At 57.1% G+C, this 23,657-nt stretch overlaps 1 protein-coding gene across 3 annotated transcripts in view; it reads left to right on the forward strand.

Annotated features, from left to right (window-relative positions):
- TRIOBP (TRIO and F-actin binding protein) overlaps positions 1-23,657 on the forward strand; it is a gene marked incomplete at its 5' end in the record, with an annotated part of 56,511 nt that overhangs the window by 26,169 nt on the left and 6,685 nt on the right. Inside the window, 8 exons of one of the 3 annotated variants that reach the window (XM_082849453.1) lie at positions 6,006-6,579; positions 11,530-11,586; positions 14,186-14,254; positions 14,377-14,466; positions 14,858-14,967; positions 16,438-16,963; positions 17,603-17,734; positions 22,931-23,078. In XM_082849453.1, coding sequence (XP_082705579.1) covers positions 6,376-6,579; positions 11,530-11,586; positions 14,186-14,254; positions 14,377-14,466; positions 14,858-14,967; positions 16,438-16,963; positions 17,603-17,734; positions 22,931-23,078 — 1,336 coding nt within the window. Of the gene's footprint in view, positions 1-6,005; positions 6,580-11,529; positions 11,587-14,185; positions 14,255-14,376; positions 14,467-14,857; positions 14,968-16,437; positions 16,964-17,602; positions 17,735-17,882; positions 19,136-22,930; positions 23,079-23,657 lie in introns of those variants that run through there. The other 2 variants (XM_082849454.1, XM_082849452.1) reach the window with 2 other exon arrangements.

The following is a 23,657-nucleotide window of genomic DNA, read 5'->3' on the forward strand; positions in this document are numbered from 1 at the left end:
CCGCATCTGGGTGGGTGGACAGTCCTAGGGTCAGAAGCCTAGGGCTCTGCTTTCAACTTGCTAGGATGCCCTGAAAGGTCGCTGCCCTTCCCTGGGCAAATGGCAGTTTGGCCCTGATGGTCTCTGAAGGCAAGGTCCTCCTGATTCTGGAGGGTTGGCCAGGCTGGGAGAAAGGGTAGAGCTTCCAGGAGCTGGAGCCAGAGAAGCACTGAAGAGGGCCAAGGAGGTACAGAAGTCAGCTGGGCCTGGAGGAGCTCCAGGGTCCTGGGGCGGGAGAGATGTGTGCAAGGGGTGGGACCCGCCGAGGCCGCTCTGAGGCCTGGCTGCAGCTGGAGCACATGCTCTGCCCCGCCCCTCCCCACAGACCTGCCAAACAGACTGTTCTCATCACCCGCAGCCTCCAGAGAGGTGAGGTCAGAGCTGAGGGCCTGGGGCAGCGGGGGGCGAGGAGAACACCAGGCGGTTTGAGGCTGTGCTTTTCTAATCCTGCTGTTGTTCTGCTGTTCCCCATGCCGCTTCCTGAGAAGCTGGGTGTGACGGGGGTGGGCGGGGGGGGGTGTCTGTCTGGCAGTCTGGAGCCCCCAAGTCTGGCCCTGCCGCTAGTCAGAGCTGGAGGGATTCTGCCCAGCCCCTGACTGTGCAGATGAGGAAAGGAGGGGTAGGCAGTCATCTCAGATCACATAGCCGGTCGGTGGTCGGGCTCAAATTAGGACCTAGGGCTCAGGATCTCTTACCCAGCGCTCTCTCTGCTACCCCCAACGCCGCTTCCTGGCTCTGCCCTGATTGCCTGCGTGGCCTCGCATAGTAGAAGCAGCATTCTAACTGCTTGGTGGGCCAGTCTTCCCATCTGTGAAATGGGAGGGAACGGGGACTGGTCACCAAAAGCACTTCCAGCTCTCACAGGGACTCCGGCAACTTTGCTCTTCCTCTTTCTGGGTTATTTCTTCATACTTCCTGGGGGCAGTTTTGTGAACAAAGACGAAACAGCAATACAGGTGTCCCCCTCTAGTCTCCATGAAATTGGCCTGCCCCAGCAACTCAGAAAACCTCTCAATCCCCCCCCAGGAAGCCTGGACTGGACAGAATTGATAACTGCCTCACTCATTCATTCACATACCCTTCGTGAGCACCTTGTGTATGCCTGGGTGTGGGCCAGGGGCGACATGAAGCACCAGCAAGGAGCCTCCGGTCTAGTGGTCAGGGCTGTGATGGCGATGAGGTGCAGGGTGGAGGCAGGCCTTCCCCCCAAAGCCCCCTCAAGGAGCCCACGGTCTAGTGGTCAGGGCTGTGATGGCGATGAGGTGCAGGGTGGAGGCAGGCCTTCCCCCCAAAGCCCTGGATCTGTGCTTTGATGCTTCATGTCCCACATCCAGAGAATCCCTGGATTCTGAAGAGTTGGGACACCTGGGCTCTGCCCTGCCTCTGCCAGTAACTTGTTGTGTGACTTTGGGCAAATGCCTCTGCTTCACTGGGGCCTCAGTTTCCCCAACAAGGATGACTCCAAAGAGGGTGCACTGGGGACTCTGCCGGGTGTGTGGCTGTGGAAGTCTGTGACTCATTCCTTTCACAAAGGGGAGGAGAGTAGGCAGATGGAGGACTCAGGATTAGGGGGCCCTTGAGTGACCCCTTGGCTCCAGAGGGTTGTTGCCTTGGGGAAGAGGAGCCCAGAGTTTCTCCATCTTTAGATATTTCAAGAGGAGCTGGAAATATGTAGCTATGTGTTAAACTACATGATTATTTAACACTGGAACCTAATGCAAAATAATCTGAAAACCTTATGCGGGCTGAATACACATCTGTGGTCCGCACTCCCCTCCCGCCGGCCACCTGGGGTCTGACCTGAGGGTGGAGAAGTGCATATCCCCAAGGGCGCTGCACCCCAGGAGCCCTGTCAACCAATACCACGCGGTGTGAACACGTGGCAGTCCACCTTGGCAGTTCTGGGAGAGGAGAAAGATGGCAACCCTGGGCCTTTGAGGTGGGCATGGCAGCATGGGCAGGGGAGGCTGTCGTCAGGGACGTGGGGGCCAACACTGGACCCTGTTTGACAGGCAGACAAGAGGCCAGCGGAGGGCAAGGCTGAGAGCCCACTCAAGGGCCGACTGGTGACCTCATGGCGGATGCCCGGGGACCGTCCCACGCTGTTCAATCCGTTCCTGCTGTCTCTGGGGGTCCTCAGGTGGCAAAGGGTAGGCTGGCTCCAGTGGGGTGGGGCTGGGGTGAGGGTGGGGAGAGTGGGGGAAGGGAGGGAGGAGGCTGGTGTCAGTCAAAGAAAAGCCAGTAGGGGCTCAGAGTGAGAGATGTGGAGGCCCCATGTGAGGAAGGAGAGCTGGAAGCAGAGCCCAGAGCTTCCGTGGTCTCTGCAGCGAGGGGGACGTCCCACCTGCAGGACCAGGCTGGGGCTGTTTTCAGCTTTCAGGGTGAGGGGTGATGGAATAATCCACCCAGCTGAAAGCTCCCAATCAGCAAATAGGCCAAGGGGAGCCAGGCTGGGAGCAAGGGGGAGAGGGAGGGAGGGCCTGCGAGGGGCTCTGGGATTGCAAAGTGTGTCTCAGACCTGGGTCTGAGCCAGTTGCACAAACATCTGGCATTACGTAACCCATTCCCTGCCCAGAGAGGGCTGTAAACACTCAGGCCTCTGGTTGGTGGTTTTCTCAAGGGCGGGGAGGGGAGGCAGCTGTGACTTGTGCTCTCCTGCCCCCTTCACGGTGGGAGGGAAGAGGCCTGGCCATCTCCAGGAGCCACAGCCTGGCTCATGGGGTCTCTTCTCTCGGTGACAGGCAGACTCTCATACTCTCATCAGCTTGGGGTCTAGCTCTAGGCTGAGAGCCTATATACCCATTCTACAGATGAAGGGACCGGGACTCAGAGAGGTGAGGTAGACTTGCCCGAGGTTGCACAGCTATGGTTTAGAGCAGCGTTCGCCAACCTTTTTGGCACCAGGGATCGGTTTCGTGGAAGACAATTTTTCCATGGACAGGCGGTGGGGGGGATGGTTCAGGTGGTAATGCAAGCGACAGGGAGCGATGGGGAGCGACGGGGGAGTGGCAGATGAAGCTTCGCTCGTTTGCCCGCCACTCACCTCCTGCTGCGCGGCCCAGTTCCTAACAGGCCAAGGACCAGTACCAGTCCACAGCCTGGGGGCTGGGGACCCCTGGTTTAGAGGAACTGGCCTCTTGCTGATTTTCCTCATTCCTAGATGAGAGAATGGCAGCAGCCAAACTCACCAAGCCTCAGTTGCAACATCTGTCTAATGGGGAAAAAAAAATCTATGGAGATGATCAGGGCTGCAGGGAAGACTCAGGGAAATCAGGATGCACAGAGGTGTGATGGGGTGGGGTACGGGTAGGGGGGCATCCAAACACTAGCTTCTCCATCCACTTCTTAATTTCCTCGCTGCTGCTCTTTGGGGGTTAAGGCACAAGGGTAACCAGGCAAACGTGGTTATCTGGGCAGAGTGGTATCTTCAAGCCATGGGCGGGAATTACCTTATCAACCTAACTAAGGGTCACTAACACACAGCAGTTCCGGCAGGAGGGGGCAGGTAAGTTTTTGGCTGGAGAGAAGGGGGAGAGAAATGGGGAAATGGACTCTGGGATGATGATGATGGTGATGATGGCCAGCATTTATTGTGCACCTACTATGTGCTCAGCTCTGTGTTCAGTGTGTGGCACATCTGATTGCATTGAATCCTCACCACTAGGCATACTAGGTACAGTTCATATTGTCCATTTCATAGATGAGGGAATGAAACTCACTTGTTCCAGGTCACACAATGGGGGAGAGCTAAGATTTGAACCCTGCTCTGGCCGACTTCAGAGCCCACCCCCCCACCTCTGTGCATCCGTATCTCCCTAAGTCCTCCTTGCAGCCCTGAGAGTCTCTGCAGATTTTCTCCATTGGACAGATGTGGCAACTGAGGCTCAATGAATTTGCAGCTATTCTCTCACCTGGGAATGAGGAAAATCAGGAGCTGAGAGATGGAACTGCTAGTGGAACCACCCAGACAGTTACTTTAAGCAGCTTCACACATCTCTTGGGCTGGACAGTGAAATTAGTCCAAGGTCAAGAGCTAGGAAGCCTGGGCTTGAGTTCTGTCTCTGCCCCTAACTTGTGTGACTTTGGGCCATCGTCTCCCTTCTCTGAGCCTCACACTGTTATCTTCAATAGAGTAACGCTTTGAGACTGGATAACCCCAAGGTTTGGTGGCTCTGTTTAATGAGTCAATCCTGGGTCCCTGAAGCCGTGCCATCTCTGTCTTACCGGGGCAAGTTGCAATGAGGCAGTCATTCCTTCATTTGTGCATTCATTCACTCGACCAATGTTTACTAAGGACCTAATGTGGGCTGAGGCCCTAGGCTTACCATGATATAGACAAAAACCACTCTATTCCTGCCCACAAGGAGCTCACAGTTTGTGAGGACACGGACATATAATTGATTAGAACACTGTGTGGTCATCACTTGAGTTGGGGAGTGTACAGATGCAGGGAGCTCTGGGCAGGGAGTTCACGCAGGCAGCCCTGGGAAAGGAGCGTCTAAGTCTGTGCTGGGGGCACTCTGGCTTCCTTTGGGCTGAGACTTGAAGGGTAAGGAGGAATTTTCCAGGCAAACAAACATGTGGAGGGAGGGAAGGGAGAGAGTGAGTGTGTGTGTGTTGGGGCATAAGAGGACAGGAAGGGAAGTGTTCCAGGCATGGCACAGCACAACATGTGCAGTTAGGGAGGTACAGAGGACCTGGCTTATTCTGGGACTTCCCAGCGTTGTGTAGCCCTAGCACGTGAAATGTGTGTGTCTAATGATAGAGGACAGCAGGCAGGGGCCAGATGATAATGGACATGACTGCGGGCACAAGGATGTGTGTATCAACAGTGGAGAAGTGTTGAAGAACTTTGAGCAGGGGAGTGTCCTCATCACTGTGTTGAGGGTACTAGAAGGGAGTCCCAGAGGCCAGGAAACCAGCAAGGAGGCTGGTGCTGCCAGGTGTCCACGCCACTGCGGTAGGGCATTGGTGGTAGCTGAGGTGTTCTGTTTGTCCATGCACTCTCCCAAGGACCAAATGCCTGAGTGAGGTACAGGGTAGTGTGGGAACACCCAGCACAGGGATGCCAGAAGGCCAGTGTCTAGGAGGACTTACCCTTGGTCTCATTCCTCAGGGTGGAGGAGAGAATTCCAATGGGAAATGCTGGGAAAACTTCAGCTCCCTGGGCCTCTGTTTATCTGTGAAATGCAGATAGTGATTATAATCATGACAGCAATAATTTTCGAACCCCAAACTGAGATGGCAGAATCATTGAAGTGGTAATTATTCCAAGCTCCCCTGCGCCCCTACCTAAGGAGAGCTAACTAGGGATAAAGGGGTTGTTCTAGGTGCTTTACTTAAATTAACACTTAATACTTACAGTAGCCTGTGAGATAACAGCATTATCCCATTTTACAGAGGGTGAAGTTGAGGCACAGAGAGGTTAAGGACCTTGCTTAAGGTAATACAGGGTTTAAATCACAATGCCCCATAAGCCACCTCATGCAGTTAGCAACAAATTCCACCACAGTACCTCCTCAGCTGCAGGCTTAGAGGAGATTCTGCAGGGCAAATGTACTCTTACAAACCACCAAGTGTTCTGGGAAAGTGAGAAACGGGTATAGCCCACACCCAAGAACCCAAAATGAGGTTCTTAAGGCGAGAAAGACCCCCGGTGAGGAGGGCACGTTTAGGAAAGGCACTACCAATTCCAGAACTCACTTTGTGCTTAGATTACTTCCTAGGAATCCCTTCTCTTCTTACTGTGTGACCCTGGGCAAGTTGGCTCACCTCGCTGAGCCTCCGTTTTCTCATTAGTAAAATGGGGACAAGGATATCACCTGTCGGGTTTGTGGTAAGGATGAAAGTCCATTACATGGGTAACGAACAGGGCTTGGCGTGTGGGACCCGCTGAATTGGTAGTAATGGGTGCTTTGCCCATGTCGCCATCAAACCGAGGCGCCGAGGCCTAACGGACCCATCGCTCCGTCCGGCGGCTGGCGTGGGTCGGGAAGCCGTTGCTGGACGACGAGGGTGCCACACCCGGCTGCCCCCACCCCGCACTCCCTAGCCGTGGCCCGACGGAGTCACCTGCACGCTAGGCCCTTCCTTCCTCCTAGCTTGCCCGCCGTCAGAGCTCGGCCCGCCCTCACTTCCCTCCGCCCCCATCCGCCCCCATCCGCCCGCCCCGACTGCCCCAGCTCACCCGTCCCGTCGCGGCAGACCCCGCCCCCGGGCCCCTCCCGCGCTCCTATTGGCCTACTCGCGGCCCCCGCCACTGTTTGTCTCGGCTTCCCCGCCGCCCATTGGCCCGCCCGGATCCTCCCAGGAAGTTTGAAAAAAAAAAAAAGTTTTATGGGCGGATGGAAGGGGCTGGGGCAGCGCCGGGGAAGGGAAGGGCCGGACGAACGGCGGCGGCCGGCCGAAAGGGGCGGCGGCGGCGGCGGCGGCGGCGGCGGCGGCGGCGGCGGCGGGATTCCCGCGCCGCTGAGCCCGGCCCGAGAGCCCTTTCCACCTTCCTGCCTCCTGCTCTCGCCGCCCCGGGGTGCCGCCATGACGGTGAGTGCCTCCCCGGGGGGCAGCCCCTCTGCGCCCCAGGTCCGGATGAGAGCAACGGCCAGAGCCAGAGCCGAGCCGCTCCCCTCCTGGGCAGCCCCCTCCTCACTTCTCGGAGGCGAGAGGAGGTCTCGGCCGGAAGACAGGGCGACCCCGGTGGCACGGGCCGGCCGTCCTGCCTCACCTTCCCCCGGCCTCCGCCTCACCTTTCTGGGCCAGAAGCCCGGGCAACCCCCGAGAAGATGGGAACTCTCGTTCCCAGGCACCACCCCCTCACTTTTGCGGGACCAATCACGGACAGATTCCGGGTGGCCTTTTCCCTTCTCCTTTCCAGCTCCCCCCTTGGTGAAAACCTGATCTGATCCTCCTAAGCTGCCAGATCCGTAGGGTCTCTCAGGGTTCTGGGCCACGGGAGGAGCGGAGATGGGCCTGGCCTGGATCTGGGTCTCGCCGGGGCCTGGAGAGAGGCGCTCCCTGGTTCGGATGGGTCGCGCTGATGTGGGCCTGGGAAGGCTGTACGCCTGTGTGGGCGCTGGCCGGAGGTTGGGTGGGTGAGAAGGGGCCGCCTCTTCCCATCCTGACCAGAGCCTGTCCTGGGACTTCTGAAGCAGCAGGATACCATGTTCTCTCGGGCTTGCCACTTCGAGCTTGCCACTTCGCAGCGGCGCTGGGACCTTGGGTGGGGCAGGCCCGCTCTTGGGGGTGGGGAACACGATGGCAGGGATTTGTCTTTCTCTTGGGGATGAGCCCTACCCAAGCTCTCTCAATACCTGCGCCTTATTTATCATATTGCACCTCATAGCTGAGTTCACCATTACCCCCATTTTACAGTCAGATAAACTGAGGCTTGGGGAGGGGCGTTGGTGAGTTGCCAGAGGTTACCCTGATTGTAAGGGAAGGAGTAGCCCTTTTCCACGTCACTCTGGCCCCTTGACTGTGATGTTCTGGAAGAGAGGGGCAGGACTGCTTTTGGTTTCTGGCAAGTGACTTAGGGAGGCTCTGACAGCCTGATGAGGAGGGTGGGGAGAGTTGAGCAGGGTGCTGTATGCAGGGGCCCTGCCCCTGTGAGTGTGATGACCTGCTCACTGCCTGGACTTCCTCAGGCTCTGCACATCCTGCCACCTCTCTGCCGGCCCTTCCTGTTGTCAGCAGCCTCCCCTTCCCTGTCAGGGAGGAGTAGAGAGGGATGTGGGGGGAGGAGCTGAGTCAGTGTCTTGGCCGCCCGCCCCCGCCCCCCCAGCAGGCTAGTGGGGGGTGGTTTCATTGCTGACTGTGTGCCTGCCAGGCCCTGAACTGGGTGCTTTCACATTACCACATTGGAACCCTGAAGGTTGATGGTAACTCCCCATCTAACAGATGAGGACACTGAGGTGTAGAGAGGTGAAGTTACAGGTGACACAGCTGGGCCCTGGCCGAGCCAGAGTTTGTAACCAGGTCTGTCCCAGTCTTCTCTCAGGATGAGATAAGAAATGTACACAGTTGCCTTTCCTGGGGAAGCACACTGAACACGGGTAAGGCTGCTAGAAGCAGCATGTGGAGGAAGACAGCACATCCCTGCTGATGGGAGGGGCTTCCCGAGGGAGATGTCCTCCTGTGACTGTAGGACTTGGTCAGGTGGAGATGGCTGGGGGAGGAGGGACAGTGTGGACAAAGGCTGGTGCCCATATTTGGGGAATTAAATGGTGAAAACATAGAAAAGGGACTTGGGGAGGAGGCCTCAGAGGCCAGGAAGAGCAGCCTGGGCTTTGGTCAGGGGCACTGGGGAGCCATGAGAGGTTTCGGAGCGGAGGGGAGGCTCACAGTCACCTTTGACAGCGTTTACCGGATTCATCCTGGCCGCTTTCAGACCTGAGCCTGCTCCAGGCCGGTGTCCTTCCTGTTTCTTCTTCATACCCTTTTCCTCTCTTCTGGCCCCATCTCCCCGACCTCAGGAATCTGAACGAGCAAGTGGCAAAGGTGCTGTGACTGGGTAAATGCTTAGAGGCTTCGGGAAGCCAGGCCTGGAGTCAGGATCTGCTCCACCTCCTTTTGCGCTAGCCGGGTGCAGCCTCGCCCCTGGAGCTTCATTCCCCAGCTGCTGCCCGGCATCAAATTATATACCTGTGCGCTTGTTTATTGTCTGTTTCTGCCCTGAGTTTTCACCAGGGCAGGGGCCACATCTCTTGTTCACAGCTTATTTCCTGGCGTAGAACAGGGGCCTGGTTCCAGAGGAAAAAAAAAGAAAGCGAAAAAAAAAAAGAAAGAAGAAGAAAGAAAGAAAGAAATTTTTATGAATGTTCCCTGAGTCCTCCGGTCTTGGGGCATGAACTCCCTGACTGAGTTGCTTCTAGTCTAGCCTGTGAGGGATAAGGAAATGGCTTCAAGACAATCACAGATGCAACAGAGGCCGTGGGAGGTCGCCTGGTGTGGTGTGTGGTGTGTACTGGGAAAGGGGCCTCTGCCGTGGCAGTTAAGCCAGGTCTTAAGGCATGAGAAGGGGTTTGCCTGGTCGAAGGAGGAGGAGGCGGCGGCCTGGTAATTCAAGCAGAGGACACAGGCGTGTGTGGAGGGCCCTACTAGTCCTGATGTGTTGGGCATCAGAGAGGATGTGTGATGACATAAACATGGGGCCCCCTAAGCAGTGGGGAGTCCAGGTTAAGGCTTTTGTGCCATCCTAAGGCAGCTGGACCTTGTTCTGAAGCCGTCTGGAGCCATCCCTGGAGGTTTTAAGCGGCTTGTGACATTCGGCCTTTTGGATCGGGTCCCCTGCCAGAGTGTCCTTACAGGAGGCTGTGTCGATGGTCCAGGCCAGCGGGAGGCAGTGCTGACCTGTGACCAAAGGAACGAGGGCCCACTGTGAGGACCTGTCAGTGCTCCGGAAAGGAAAAAGGAGAAAGGGAGCTTCCTTCGGGAGGAGGAATAGTGTCTGGGCCTGGGAGCCACACGTGAAGGTGCAGGGGAGGAAATTTATGTTATCAGACCTTGTGACCCCTGGGGGGGTTGCAGGGTGACTTCAGGACCTCTCCTGCCAGCAGGTTTAAAAGCTCCTGTCCCCAAGGTCACTGCACCATCTCGTGCTTGATGCGGCACGTGTGCGGCATGTGTGTGGTGTGTGTGCTGGTGTCTCCATGTGTGGCCCATTCAGTTCTCTCACGGAACCGGCAGGAGGGCAGGGCCCCGCTATCATTAGCCACATCAGGCAGCCGGGCTCAGGGAGGGCATGTGACTTAGGAAGGTCACCGTGACCCCACTTCCCAGGCAGCCCTCAGGGTCCCAGCCTGTCATTCCTGCCCTTCCTCAGCCTCTGGAAGCCCACGGCTGATCTCCCAGCCCTGGCTCAGCTCAGTCTGATTGGCTGGGTTATCTGCTTGTCCTTTCCGGGGGCTCTCTTCGGGTCAGCACAGTGATGCCAGCTCCGTGGTCCATCCCAGAAGGCCTGGCTTCTCATTCTCAGTGCCAGGAGGTGGAGGTGCGGACTGCCTCAGAAGCACAGAATTTAGATCAGGGAGGTAGAGGAGGGTGGATGTTTCTTCAGCACGTTTCCCCTGGGGCCACGGGGGCGGTCTCCATCTGCATGTGGACCCAGGTGACTTGGTGGCCCTGAGCGTGGCTACCGGTCTTCAGTCTTAGCTCGGAACCACGCTGAGCGGCTTCCGGCCCACGTGGGGAACAGGGTGGGGAAGGAGAGAGAGCAGACAGGGCATACGCAGCCTGGGGTTTCCCAGGTCTGGGCAGAGCCTGTGTCCCTTCCCTCAGACAGGTCTCCGGGCAGGGGCTGTGATGCAGGAGTTGGGCTGCCGGCCTGCCGAGATCCAGGGGCCCTGGTCCCAAGGCCATGGCTGGAGACGGCTCAAGATGTCCAGGCTGCTGGCCCAAGCCCCTCTCAGGTCTCTTCCTCCACCTGAGGAAGAGGAGAATGGGGCTCCCTGACAGGAAGGCGGGTCAGGGGAGGTGGCCAGGTCAGGTGGCTCCGGTTTCCAGGTTTCCAGCCGCCACCGCCATCGCCGCCTACCCCACTGAGCCATGCCACCCGCTCCCTCCATGCAACCGGACACCTTGGCCTGGTGAGGCTGTGATGCAGGTGCTGATAGGTGGGCTCAGAGCCATGGCAACAGGTGGCCGCCTCCTCCCTGCCTGCCAGCCTGGCCCGCCAGTGGGCACGAGCTGAACCTCTGCAGGTGGACCGGGACTTAGACGAGAGAGTGGTCTCCCCAGCAGGCAGGGAGGGTCTGTGGATAGGCCTGGCCAGAGAAAATGCCTGGATGAGCAGTTTCGTCATCTAGGGTTAGGTGGGGGACCTAGCTCACAGGCCCCTGTGGAACATGCTACAGCTGGGAGCCCCCAGACCCCGGGGCCGTGCCCCCCTGAGCAGCACCCGGCAGGTAGGGCTTGCTGGGACTGAGGTACCATCTCCCCGGCCCTTCCAGAGATCTAGGGGGGACCAGGAGGTCTCTGACCTCAGCCTGGGCCTGGCTCCATCTTTCAGGCTCTCCAGGAGATGAGGGAAGTGCAGGGCTGGTTGGACCATGGGAGGGTTAGTGGGTTGGGAATGGGTAGGAGCGTTAAGGCATTGTCCTGCTGGGCCGCTTGGGCCTCATCAGCGAGAAGAACTGGACGGTTCGCTCAGCCCTGCTGATCTGGCCTGTCCTCTGAGCTCTCTAAGGGTCCCTTTTTACAGTCAGAGATCTCCTGCCCCCTGTCCCACTCTCAGGTGAGGAAGCCGGCTGGTGGGAAGGGAGCTCAGAGGTCTGTGGTGGGTGGCCAGTCACCCAGCCCGCCTCTCAGAGATTGCTGGATGTTCGGGAAAGGGACCAAGGCTGCCTCAGTGGCTGGGGAGCCTGCCTGGATTTAGGGGGCTACCTGGGCCCTCAGCCCTCCCTCACTCGGGGGCAGGATGGTCAGCCCCCCCCTTCCTCCCAAGGCCCCTTTGGTTCTTGCTGGGCCTGACTCATCTGCCCCCTCCTCTCCCCATAGCCCGATCTGCTCAACTTCAAGAAGGGATGGATGTCAATCTTGGATGAACCTGGAGAGGTAGGAGGGCTGAGGCGGGGGTGGGGTGGGGGGGTGGGAGGTGGGGTTGCTGCAGGGCCCAGGTGGCTGAGCTGCTTCCCTGGCCTGTCCGGCTTTCTAGAGACCCTGGCTTCAGGGTGGAGAGGGTACAGGGTGGGGGCCGGAGTGGGAGGCTTGAGGGTAGGATGTTTCTTGTCCTGTTAGAAAGAAGGCCTTGGGCTGTGGGGTAGGAGGGCAGAGGCTGCTAGTCATCTCAGCCTCTTGGAGCAGTCTGCAGTCTGTAAAGGTCACCAGGGATGGCGGCCTCCTGGTGCTTCACGCCCTGCACCCCATCCCCTCCTCTCACCAAGAGCCCCTCAGCCCTCCCACCTCTTGACGACCCTGGCTGGGTATCCAAGGGTCTGGGATGGAAGCGTTCACAGAGATCATCCAGCCTGAGGCACGTACAGATTCCCAAAGACTCAGCTTTGCAGCAGCTCCCCCCAACCCTGGGGGTGGGGCTCAGACCACATTTCTTGAAGTCTCACCAACCTGGGGCCCCATCGGGTGAGTCACAGCTTCCTCTGGCCTCGGTGGCCTCATCTGTGAAATGGACATACTGGATAGTAATAGTTCTTTCCAGGGTGGATAACGGAGTCACAGAGATTAAGCATGTAAAGGGTCCCACACAGCCCCCAGTGCCTGATGGGCCTCAGCTAATAACCCTTCCCTTTTTCTAACGTGCGCCTCTTTACATCCAGAAGGGACAGTAGCCTTGCACCAGCTCTACCTTCTGGCTGCCAAGCTGAAGCTGGAGCTGGCCTCCTGCCCACCCAGCCTGAGAAGGGACATCTCCCCGCCCAGGTCCTGCATGCGCCTGTGGCTTGAGTCTGTGTGCAGCCCGCATGCCGGGGAGGGCATGGAGCCAAAGGGAATCTCATTGTGTTTCCTACCCACACGCTTTATTCCCTCCAGCCTACAGCCTTCGTACCCGCTGCCTGCTTGCCAGTCCTCTGGTGGCTGGGCTCCAGGCTCACACAAGGCTGGGCACCCTGCCAGTGACCCTTCCCGGCCTCCCCCACCCAGGGTCTCTGGAGGGCAGAGATTATGGGCTCCACCCAGAACTGGCCGTTACTCATTCTCTTTCACAGGGTTTTGGAATGTCCGAGCTGGAAGGGCCCTGGGAGTTCAGCCAGCCCAACCCCTCGGTGCACAGACAGGAGACAGGCCCACAAGGGCTTTAATCTCTTCTGGGCCTAGCAGCACTTTGGGCAAACCCTGGCCTAGAACTCAGGGCACCTGAGGCCCATGCAGCTGCCATCTCAGGCAGTCACAGACTAGGCCTGGAGGGGCCAAAGAGATCAGTTGACACAGAACCCCTGCCCCACTTTACAGAGGGACAGTTGTCCTGAGCAGCAGCTCGGGCCATTCAGAAGAGCAGGGTGGTTCTAAGGCCAGCCTCTTAGAACGATCCCCAACAACCTAGTGCCTGACCCTATGCGCAGTGCCATGAGAGACGTTCCAGGGAGGGTTAGGCATTTCTAACTTCACTAGGAGGCTTAGGGTCTTATTAGCCCTACTTTATAAGTCAGAAAACTGAAGCTCAGAGAGGTCGAGACACTTGACTAAAGACACACAGCTAGCAAGGCATACAATAGTTGTAACCTTGGTCTCTTGGATGCTAAAATCGTATTTGTTAGGGGAGGCAGTGTGGAAAGAAGTAGAAAGTATCATCCTGGCACATCCTTGAAAACTTACTGTCTTCCTGAGGAAAGAAAACGAAGTACTTGAAGTAATAAACAAGGGCTTAGTGATGTGGGAGAGCACCAGGAGGACATGCACTGACCCTGGCAGTGGGTGGACCTCGACTGGCCTTCCAGTGAACGGTCAGAAGCCCAGAGGTGGGCTGAGCTTGGCACTTTCATATCAGGCTGTTCTGATGCCCCCACCCCTCTCTTATGTGTCCTGCCAACCTAGTCCTGGTTGGAGCAGAGAGAAGCCCACATCATAAATGTACAGATAATGTATTCACATAGCTGAACACGCATGTAACCAGCACCCAGATCGAGAAACAGAATACGACCAGCACTCGGATGCTTCTCCCTGGGCACCCTTCCAGTCCTGCTCTCTGGTAGACTTGTCTTTGACCACTGGGGTGATTGATCTGGGGTCAGTGTACGGAAAAAGGTTTTTGAAGTTCTGGCCCCCGACTTGCTAGGCAAATGACCTTACACAGGTCATATCCCCTTCCTGGATTGCACTGGGTGGGATTTGCATGTAGGAGCCTTGGTGATCTTGGTGGAAAGTTATCAGGAAGCCTGTGGAAGTGTCAACAAATCAGAGAAGGGCCCCGAGAAAGAAAAGAAGGGTGTGGTTACTGAGGAAAAGCCGACCCATTTCACAGATGCTGTCCCCGCAGAGAGGAAATGGGGGGGCTTACTTCAAATGTGGATTTTGTGACTCTGCGCTGTCCCCTGCCCCCCACCCCTCAGCAGAGCAGCCGAGGGTGCCAGGCCCCTGCTGCAAGCAGAACGGTTGACCTGGCAGCGCCCAGGGTGCCCGCAGAATGGTGCACACACGCACGCACGCTGTCATTCCACACCCCCGCACCCCCTCCCTCACCACCATCTCTCCTTCACAGTGGAAGAAGCACTGGTTTGTGCTGACCGATTCAAGCCTCAAGTACTACAGGGATTCCACTGCTGAGGAGGTGAGACGATGAGATGGGAGGGCTCGCTCCCCCATCAGGTGCCGGGGGATACCTGGAAGGGGCTTGGGGGTCCCGGTAGGGTCACTGGAGTCCAGGGACCATCGTGAGCCCTCCTGCTGCAGGCAGATGAGCTGGACGGTGAGATCGATCTGCGCTGCTGCACGGACGTCACCGAGTATGCGGTGCAGCGCAACTATGGCTTCCAGATCCATGTGAGCCTGCGGGCGGCTGGGGGGCGGCATGCCTGGAGGGCCCCCCAGAGGAGGTGTCGGGGTGGGGCGTGGCCCAGCAGACTGGCTCCTATCACTCATTTACCTGGAGATCCTGTCCTCAGAGCCAGTCAGAAGCCCTGCTGCCAGCGCCGAGCATTTCTGGGGCGATCCCTGATATCGTTGGCAGGGCTATTCGGATGTTGGAGAGATCGTGGAGCCGATGGGGCTCTCCTGAGGCTAGTGGAGGGGAGGTTTTGCGTGCTCTGCTCACCTCCAGGCTTAAGACCTTAGAGACCCACCTGGGAGGGAAGGGCACCTCTTTGGAATCCATAGTGGGGAGGGAGCAAGGGGGCTGGCCAGGTGGCAACCTACCTGTGGGGTGGACTTACAGACCAAAGATGCTGTCTATACCTTGTCGGCCATGACCTCGGGCATCCGGAGGAACTGGATCGAGGCTCTGAGGAAGACTGTGCGTCCAACCTCAGCCCCAGATGTCACCAAGTACGTGCTGGGCTGGACCGGGGCCTGGGGGAGGCACTTACCCCCGCATCCCGAGTGGGTTTCCGGCACTCACCTGAGGGCCCTGTGGCTCTACCTGCTGGGCCTCAGTTTCTCCACCAGCAGAATAGGGAGAGGGAGAGGGCACGGGGTATCTGTGGCACTCATCCAGAAATACGTTGAGGATTTGAGGTTTGCCTCTTGTCCCTCTCTATCTCCCCACATCCTGAAAAGGCGGGGAGAGGCCTTGGCTCTTTGGAGAAGATGCCGGTCAGTCACAGCCCCGTGAGGTGGCTGATTGACTGTGTGCCGCAGGGGCTGCGTCTGAGCCTGTGTCAGGGAGAGGGGATGGCTACTTAGTCTGGGTGGGGAGCTCACTCCCTGTGGAGGTCACTGAGGGTAGAGGGGCAGGAGGACCGAGTGACCTGGTGGTAGAGCCCCACACAGGATAAACCCCAGATGCCCGTAGGGGCTGGGACTCTGGCTGCTGGGCAGTAGGAACGGAAGCGTGGTATCGAGGGGTGCTGAGTGCGCGTCCACCTGCCTGGCCACACCCTGGCTGGTCAACCTTAGGCCAGTTGCCGTCTGGCCTGAGTTTCACGTTCCTCACGTGTCACACCGAGGTGTGTCATGAGAGGACGTGCATGGAGGCCCCTTGTAAACTCTCAGCTGCCGTGCAGCTGGACTGTGACTTAGTATATAGGCTCCGCTGCTACAACAAAGAAACCCCAAACACGGGTTTAAACAAGGGACAGGTTTCTTTCTCGCGCCACAGCAGCCCACAGCCTTGCCTCTGCGCCAGAGCACTGTTCACATTCTCATGGGTCCCAGCCAGGAGCCAGGCCAGGGCACGCCTGGTCCTTCAAAACGTGCCACCCCTCATATGCACTGGGCAGAGTGGAGTCACACGGCCATGTGTAGCCCCAAGGGGTGCTTTAGTGTTTGGCCGGGTAAGCACGTACTCAGTATTGCTATGGAAGAAGAGGGGAACTGCCTCAGTCGTTACGGGTCTCCACAGTTTGTGCTCAGTGCACCCACCCAGAGGCCACCGTTCATCTCACCAGCAGTGACCCTGGGCATCTCCCCTATTCCGCTGTGAGGCTCTTGAACCTAGGGCCTTGTCAAACAGCACACCCTTAATACTAATGCTTCGATCACATTCTCAAAGGGCTTCCTGGTCGCTTTGCACACGTTTGCTCACCTAGTCCCTCCAGTGCGTGGCACTGTTGTCCCATATCACAGATGAGGTAACTGAGGCTCAGAGAGAGAGGCCAGGTACCCTGGACCCTCTGCCGGTAAGTGGCAGAGCTGGGATGGTTCCCAGGGTCTGTTAATGATGAAGCTCTAGTTCTAAGCTGCTTCCTCCACTGGGGTCTGTCCCCTGGCCCCGGTGCACGGGCGACACTGCAGAAGTGCTTGTTTTGGGACCAAGAGGGCAAGGTCTCGCCTGATGTGGCTCTGCTGGCCCCCTAGGCTCTCAGACTGCAATAAGGAGAACACGCTGCACAGCTACGGCACGCCGAAGGGCTCCCTGAAGGCGGGGGAGCAGCGGGCAGGCTCTGAGATCATCGGCTGGGGCGGCCCCCGGAAGGCGGACGGGCAGCGGCAGTCACTGGACTACGTGGAGCTCTCCCCGCTGACTCAGGGCTCCCTGCAGCGGGCCCGCACCCCGGCCCGCGCTCTCGACCGCCCGGCCAAGCAGGAGGAGCTGGAGCGGGACCTGGCCCAGCGTTCCGAGGAGCGACGCAAGTGGTTCCAGGCCACGGACAGCAGGGCCACGGAGACACAGGCCGGCGAGGGTCCGCGCCGGGGCCTGGGTGCCCCCTTGACTGAGGACCAGCAGAACCGGCTCAGTGAGGAGATCGAGAAGAAGTGGCAGGAGCTGGAGAAGTTGCCCCTGCGGGAGAACAAGCGGGTACCTCTCACCGCCCTGCTCAACCAAAGCCGCGGGGAGCGCCGGGGGGCCCCAAGCGACAGCCATGAGGCACTGGAGAGGGAGGTAGGCAGCACTGGCCTCTGGGAGCCTCCTCACCCTACCAACACCCTTCCTATCCCTGCAGTCGCTCTATGGCATTCATCTTGCATACCTACAATGATGGGGAGCTCACCCCTGACCACTGACACCCTGCCCCCGCCCCCCCCCCCCCGATTCCTTATGAACTAGAATCTTCTTTCCTGGACCTTGGGGACTTTTTGTTTTTGTTTTCCCATCTGAGTTCTGTCCTCAGCAGTCACATAGAAGGGAAGAGGAAGAGAAGGGAGAGACCATTTATTGAGTACCTTCTGCATCCCAAGCCTTGTGCTAGGCCCTCTTTACCTACATTGGCTCATGTAATCCTCACAGCAGTCTCATGGTCCCATAGGGTAGACCTCATCACTGTTTTACTAATGGGAAACTGAGGCTCCAAGGCATTTCTCCCCACCTACATAACGTGGGGGTGACCGCAGTGTCCTGCTCCCAGCCCTGTCGAGCCTACTCTGGGCCAGCACTCTCCTGGGTTTCTGACCTGGCCATCCAGGAAACACCTAGAATGTCCCCCTTGCCTGCATCTCCACACGAGGGCCACTTCCTCCCATCAGCTACATCCCCACTTTCAGGCCCTCACTGACCTCGCCTTCCTGCCCACCCCTGCGATAGGTCCAGTCCCTTCGTGCCCAATTGGAGGCCTGGCGTCTCCAAGGGGAGGCTCGGCGTCTCCAAGGGGAGGCTTCTCACGGTGCACCCAAGTCCCAGGAGGACGGCCACATCCCCCCAGGCTACATCTCACAGGTAAGGCCAGGAAGCTGTTGTGTTGGGGGTGGGGACAGGTTTCCGGTTGCCACGTTGTGAGAAAACGGCTAATATTCTGGGAGCCCTTCCTGTGTACCGGAACCCGTGTGAGGCATTTGACATTCATCATCTCATTTAATCTCCCCAGCGGGTGGACGTGAGCACTGTGCCCATTTTTACAGACAAGGCCACTGAGCTATGAGAGGTTATGTGACTTGCCTGAGGTCAACCTGCCTGCAGATGTCAGAGGTGGGATTTGAGCTCGGGTCAGGCTGACTGCAGAGCCTGTGTGTGAGCCCCCACGTGATCCTCTGTACTTAGACCCCTTCCCCTGCACGTCTGGGGAAGAGGGGGCCTGGTGGAGAGTGGGATTCCTAATGGGCAGGCCCCTGGAAGTCGCCCGCTAAACACAGGGAAATCCTGCCCATGCCTGCCAGGCCGAGGCCCTGCGCAAGGTGGTCTGCGGGACGTGGGCGCCTCCAGTGGCCCTCGGGAGACGCACGGTCTGCCTAGGACAGCGGCTCTCAACCAAGCTGATTTTGTTCCCCTGGGGCTATTTGGCCGTGTCCGGAGACACTTTTGATTGTTATGCCTGGGACAACTAGCTCTCCAGAAAAAATACATGTGTGTGTACACACAGACACACTTGTATATGTTTATTGTAAATTTCACTGATATAAAGGATGTTTAGTGTGCAACTTACAAATAAAAAGTATGTAATGTTTTTTATTGTGAATTCCATATAGCAAATTGATTTTTCTCAGAATACTTTCGTTGATTTTTTCCGAATGCTCGTATCCACAGCCAGCCGACAAACGAGTGTCGTTCTAACACGAATGTCGTTTGGCCTTTTTGTTTGTGTGAATGAGTAAGACAGCAAGACAAATGTTGAAACTTTACTTGGTCAATGTCATAGCAACTTCTTTGCTGAATTAGAGGATAGTTTTCTGTTGAGACCATTTGAGAATATTCTTTCAAGAATATTTCTCAGGTTTTTGTTCTGTGTACAGCGTGATGGTCGTGGATAGGGCGCGCCGATTTGAAGTATAATCTGTACTGTGGGCATTATCAGCTCTTTCTCATCTCTTGCTTAAATCTGAACAGTCAACAAAACAATAAATCAAGCCCTGATTTGTAACGTTTACCAACTTCCATGGTGTAAATACTCCTGCTGTGGCTGATGTCCCTGAGCACAGAGTTGGGAAGCTGTGTGCCCGCCGCCATAACGACATTTCCACCCTATAGATACAGGAGACGTAAATAACCTCAAAGCATAGCTACTAATAAAATGCAGTGACATGATTAGGAAGTGATGAATTTTGAGTATCAGCTTTGTTTTTAATGTAACAATTAATTATAAGTTTATATAATTTCTAATAATGGGTATGCTGAATAACCGTGCCACAGAATTCCTAAAAATTTGACAGTCGGCTGCCCCCAGCCAGCACGCCCTTGACTGAAGCAAAAAAGAATGCTGGGATCCCAGGCTCTGGGCAGGGGGACCTTCTAGAAGTTCTGAGGGGGCGTGGGGCTCTCAGGAAGTCTTCCTGGAGCTGTGGGTGGGAGCGTGGGCTGCAGCAGGAGGTGGAGGGCCAGTGGGTGCCTATCGTGGAGACCCCCACTGCCAAGCTAAGGAGCTGGGATTGCATCCCACAAATCTGAGGAGGTTTGGGGTCTGACAGTGACATCGGGAAGGTGGGGTTGGAGTGCAGGGGGCTTGGGAGGGGGTAGGACCAGCATCAGGAGCTAGGACTTTGCTGAAGGAGAGAGGGATATAGGAGGGCATGTGGAGGGAGGTGAGCTTAAGGCTGGGCCACTGCCCCGAGGAAGGCAGAGGGGAGCGGCTGGGAGCTGGGGCCACCATGCAAGGCCAAGGGCCATCTGGGGCTGAGTGGTTGATGGAACGTTCAGCTGAAGGGAGACCAGGGCCAAGGGGAGTTGGGGTGTGATATAGAGGCCTAGCTTGGGGATCACCTGACATGGGGAAGGGGGAAAGGGAGGGCCCAGTGTTGTCAGGGCTCCCTTGAGGCCAGAGGAAGGTGGGGCATCTCTAGACAGGGTGAGGTCCAACACCACCACCACCTGAGGCATCTGGGGACTTCAGAGACCCCCACCCAGAGGGCTTCAGACTTTGCTCTGTGGAGGGTCCATTCTGGGTGGGTTCATTCACAGTCACCAGTACCAGAACAGCTCCATCCTTGTCCATTTTACTATTAGAACCTGCATTAGATTCCCTTTGGAAGAAGGTTTCTGTCACTAAAATGAAGTTTGAAAAGCACTGCTCTGACTTCTCAGCTTACAGATGGGGAAACTGAGGCCCAGAGAGGGGGCGAGACCTTGCAGCTGGCAGCAGACCTGTGTCTGCAGTCCAGGTTTCCTGGTCCCCAGGCGCCCACTGGGCACCCCAAGGCTGTCAGCATTTCGTCCTGCTAGGTTGGGATGGGCGGGAGGAATTGGGGGTGAGAAGGGCATAATGGAGAGACGGGGTGGGGGAGGGGCACCAGAGGAGAGGAGCCGAGCCATCTGTGTCCCCTCGGGTCCCTGGGGAGGCAGCCAGAGAGTCACTGGACCCTGGAGAGGTGACAGCAGGGGAGGGATTCCCCAGCCTGGTATCAGGCCGAGTGGGCACCCCTCTTCCAGCTTGTGGGGCTTTGCCACCACAGGACAGCAGCCGAGGGCCTGGCGCTTCACCCCGTGGGTGCTTACTGCAGTGGGGGCCACGCGTACTTCTTTATCTACTTTGATCCATGTCAGAGGTGGCGGCCAACACGTTGGGCCCTCGGAAAGGCAGGTCAGAGGGAGCAGCGCCTGGCCTTCTGGGAGCGCCTCATCGTGGGCTGGTTCCCACCTCCTGACGTCAGCCTCCAGACGCCCTATTGGCTGCCGGGTCTGCCTGCCTGATCTAGCTCTTTAAGAACAGCAGTCCCATCTCCCATAGTGCTCCGGTCTCTACAGGTCGGTGATCTCTACAGGTGGACGCTGACTTACCTTAGGGACCCTCCTGAGTCGGTCTTATGGGGTCTGTTTTACAGATGAGGAGATTGAGGCTGAGAGAGGGAAAGGAGCTTGCTCGAGTTCGCTCCATGGTACAGCCAAGACTAGGACCCAGTCTGTGGAATTCCAGAGCCATGTTCTCTTGCCCTTACTGGGGGCACACACAGAGGACAGGCACAGAGGCTCAGTGGGACAGGTGTCCCTTGTCCACCACTCAGAACACCTGGACCCAGGGGACCTGACCCTTGCCCTTCCCCCAAACTGGCCCGTGCAGCCCCCAGATGTGGCTGCTGGCGAGGTGGGGGTCAGTCCCCACCGGCCGTGAGGTGCCCTGTGGCATGGGGGAGAATGCAGCCTCTTAACTGGCCCTCCGTGCCTCAGTTTCTTCCTTGGCTCTTCCCCTTCCCTTTTTAATGATCTTAAACATTTTTAAACATTTTTAAATTATATAATTTTTAAATTTTATAATGAATTTGTTGACATTTTCAAAAATAATTCAAACAAATCAAAAGGTTAGAAACAAACACGTGAACTCTCCTTCCCCTGCCTGCTCCCAACCCCAGGGAGCCTTGGTTACCATTTGAGCACATCTATAGAGTTTCCTGTTGCAGCCGTAACAAATTAACCACTAACATAAGACACAAATTTATCAGCTCACAGTTTTGTAGGGTGGAAGTCTAACACAGGTCTCGCCAGGCTGAAATCCAGGCATCCACAGGATCGCGTTCCCTTCCATAGGCTCTGAGGAGGCTCCGTTTCCTCACCTTTTCCAGCGTCTGGCAGCCGCCTGCATTCCTTGGCCCGTGGCCCCTTCCTTCACCTTCAGAACCTGCGAAGGAGAGTCAAGTCCTTCTCACTTCCCACTGAGCTCCTTCCGTAGTCCCTTCTGCCTCTCCCTCTGCTCCCCTGCCTCCTCTTCCACATCCAAGGACCCTGTGATTACTTTGGGCCCAGAGGATAATCTAAAATAATCTCCCTATTTTCAGGTCAGCTGATTAGCAGCCTCTATTCTCCTTGGCCGTGTAAGGTAACGTATTCGCAGGTTCCGGGAGTAGGACATAGACCTCTTTGGGGCACCATTGCTTTCCACTGTATCTTTCCATACCTTTCTCTGTGTTTTCATGTACATGTACTCAGACCTACAGCTCTAAGTGTCTTGTGTCCGTGACTGGGGTCCCACCATGTGTATTGTCAGAAACCAGCTTTCATCACCTAATTTTTGGGACACTTTCTACAGCAGTCCATGTGGGCAGCTCTGTCTTTTAACAGTTGCCTGGGTCCTCTGTAAAACTCAATCCCATAATTTATTTAAGGGCTTCCCTGTTAGGTATTTAGATTATTTCCAGTTATCATCTGTTACCAACCTTGCCACAGGGAATACCCTTGTCCAAGAGTCTTTGTACACGTATGACTTTCTGTGGGATCATTCCTAGGAGTGGACCTGCTAGGTGAAGGGGTCGTTAAAATTAGATGATGCCACCAAACTGCCCTCCATGCACCCGGTCGCGGCTGACTCTCCCAGCAGTGGGTATTATCAATCATTTAAAAACTTGCCTGTCTTGTCTACACAGCCCCATTCTGCAGTGAGCCATTAATTTCAGCTGACTTACTCAGCACCTGCCACAAGCCAGGCCGTAGCCCAGACCCCGGGGGCTCTGAGCTGGATCACATCTTCCTTCTTTTGGGGGCATTTATGATCCAGCAGAAGCAGAGCCTTTGGAGGCAGGGGAGAGGCTGCCCAGAGTCAGAGCTAGGAGGATCTTTAAACTGGTCTGCTGGCCAAGTGAATTACCCAGGAAGAGAAAGTTGTAAAAGAATGTTCCAGGCAGTGGGAACATGAGCTAAAGCTCAGAGGTGTGAACGTGCCATGAACTGGTTGTGCTTTTTTTTTTTGTATAATTATGGGACTTCTTGGTGGGGAGGGCCAGGGATGAGACCACCAGGGTCAGAAACTGGAGCAGGGACTTGGCTCTGCGGGATGGGGAGGCTCAGAAGGGTTCGAAGCAGGAGAATGACAGGGTGAGGTTTGTGGATGGCGGGGAGCAGGGGCAGATACAGGCCGATGATGCCAGGGTCTTGGGGGAGGTGGTGAAGCCTGGACCAGGGCAGGCCTGCCCCTGAGACCTCTTGTCACAGGCTGGGAAAGGGCCACCAGCCAGACAATGGGGGCAGCCCCGTGACCGCCTGGCCTCCCACCCGCAGGAGGCGTGCGAGCGCAGCCTGGCGGAGATGGAGTCTTCGCACCAGCAGGTGATGGAGGAGCTGCAGCGGCACCACGAGCGGGAGCTGCAGCGGCTGCAGCAGGAGAAGGAGTGGCTCCTGGCCGAGGAGACGGCGGCCACAGCCTCAGGTGAGGTCCCTGGGCAGGAGCGGCACAGGGGGGCCCAGCCCCATGAACCTCCAAGCAGAGGCTCCTCCTGACCGGATTCGGGAGGCCTGTAAATAGGAGGTGAGGGCCTGATGCCAAACCTGGGGTGAGGGGTCAGGAGCCCCTAGATCTGGCCTCTAACCCTGCCTGCAAAGAGGAAACCGAGGCAATAAAAGACCCCGACTCACAGACCATGGGTTGTGACTCCTCTCCCTCAGGGGCCTGCGGCCACTGGGAAGCCCCCCTCAAGCCACACACATGCCCTGAGCTGCAACTCCACGTCCAGGCCCCTGCCGTGTGCTGGGGAGAGACCGCTCAGCCATAGACCCTGCTCTCATGGCAGTGCCGTCTCACTGGGCATGTGGTCTGGACCCTGGGGCGAGCAGGGAAAGGTGTGAGGATTTACCAAGCCCGTTACCCACGTGAGCAACCTTAGTCCTTGCAGTGCCCGAGGGAGTGAACCCATTTCACAGATGAGGTAACTGGGGCTCAGCGAAGTTAGCGACTCGTCCCAGATGGCATAGCTTGGAGGTGGCAGAAGCTGACGTTGGAGCTCAGAGC

The sequence above is a fragment of the Leucopleurus acutus genome, assembly GCF_964270905.1.
Source record: "Leucopleurus acutus genome assembly, chromosome: 11".
NCBI lineage: Eukaryota > Metazoa > Chordata > Mammalia > Artiodactyla > Delphinidae > Leucopleurus > Leucopleurus acutus.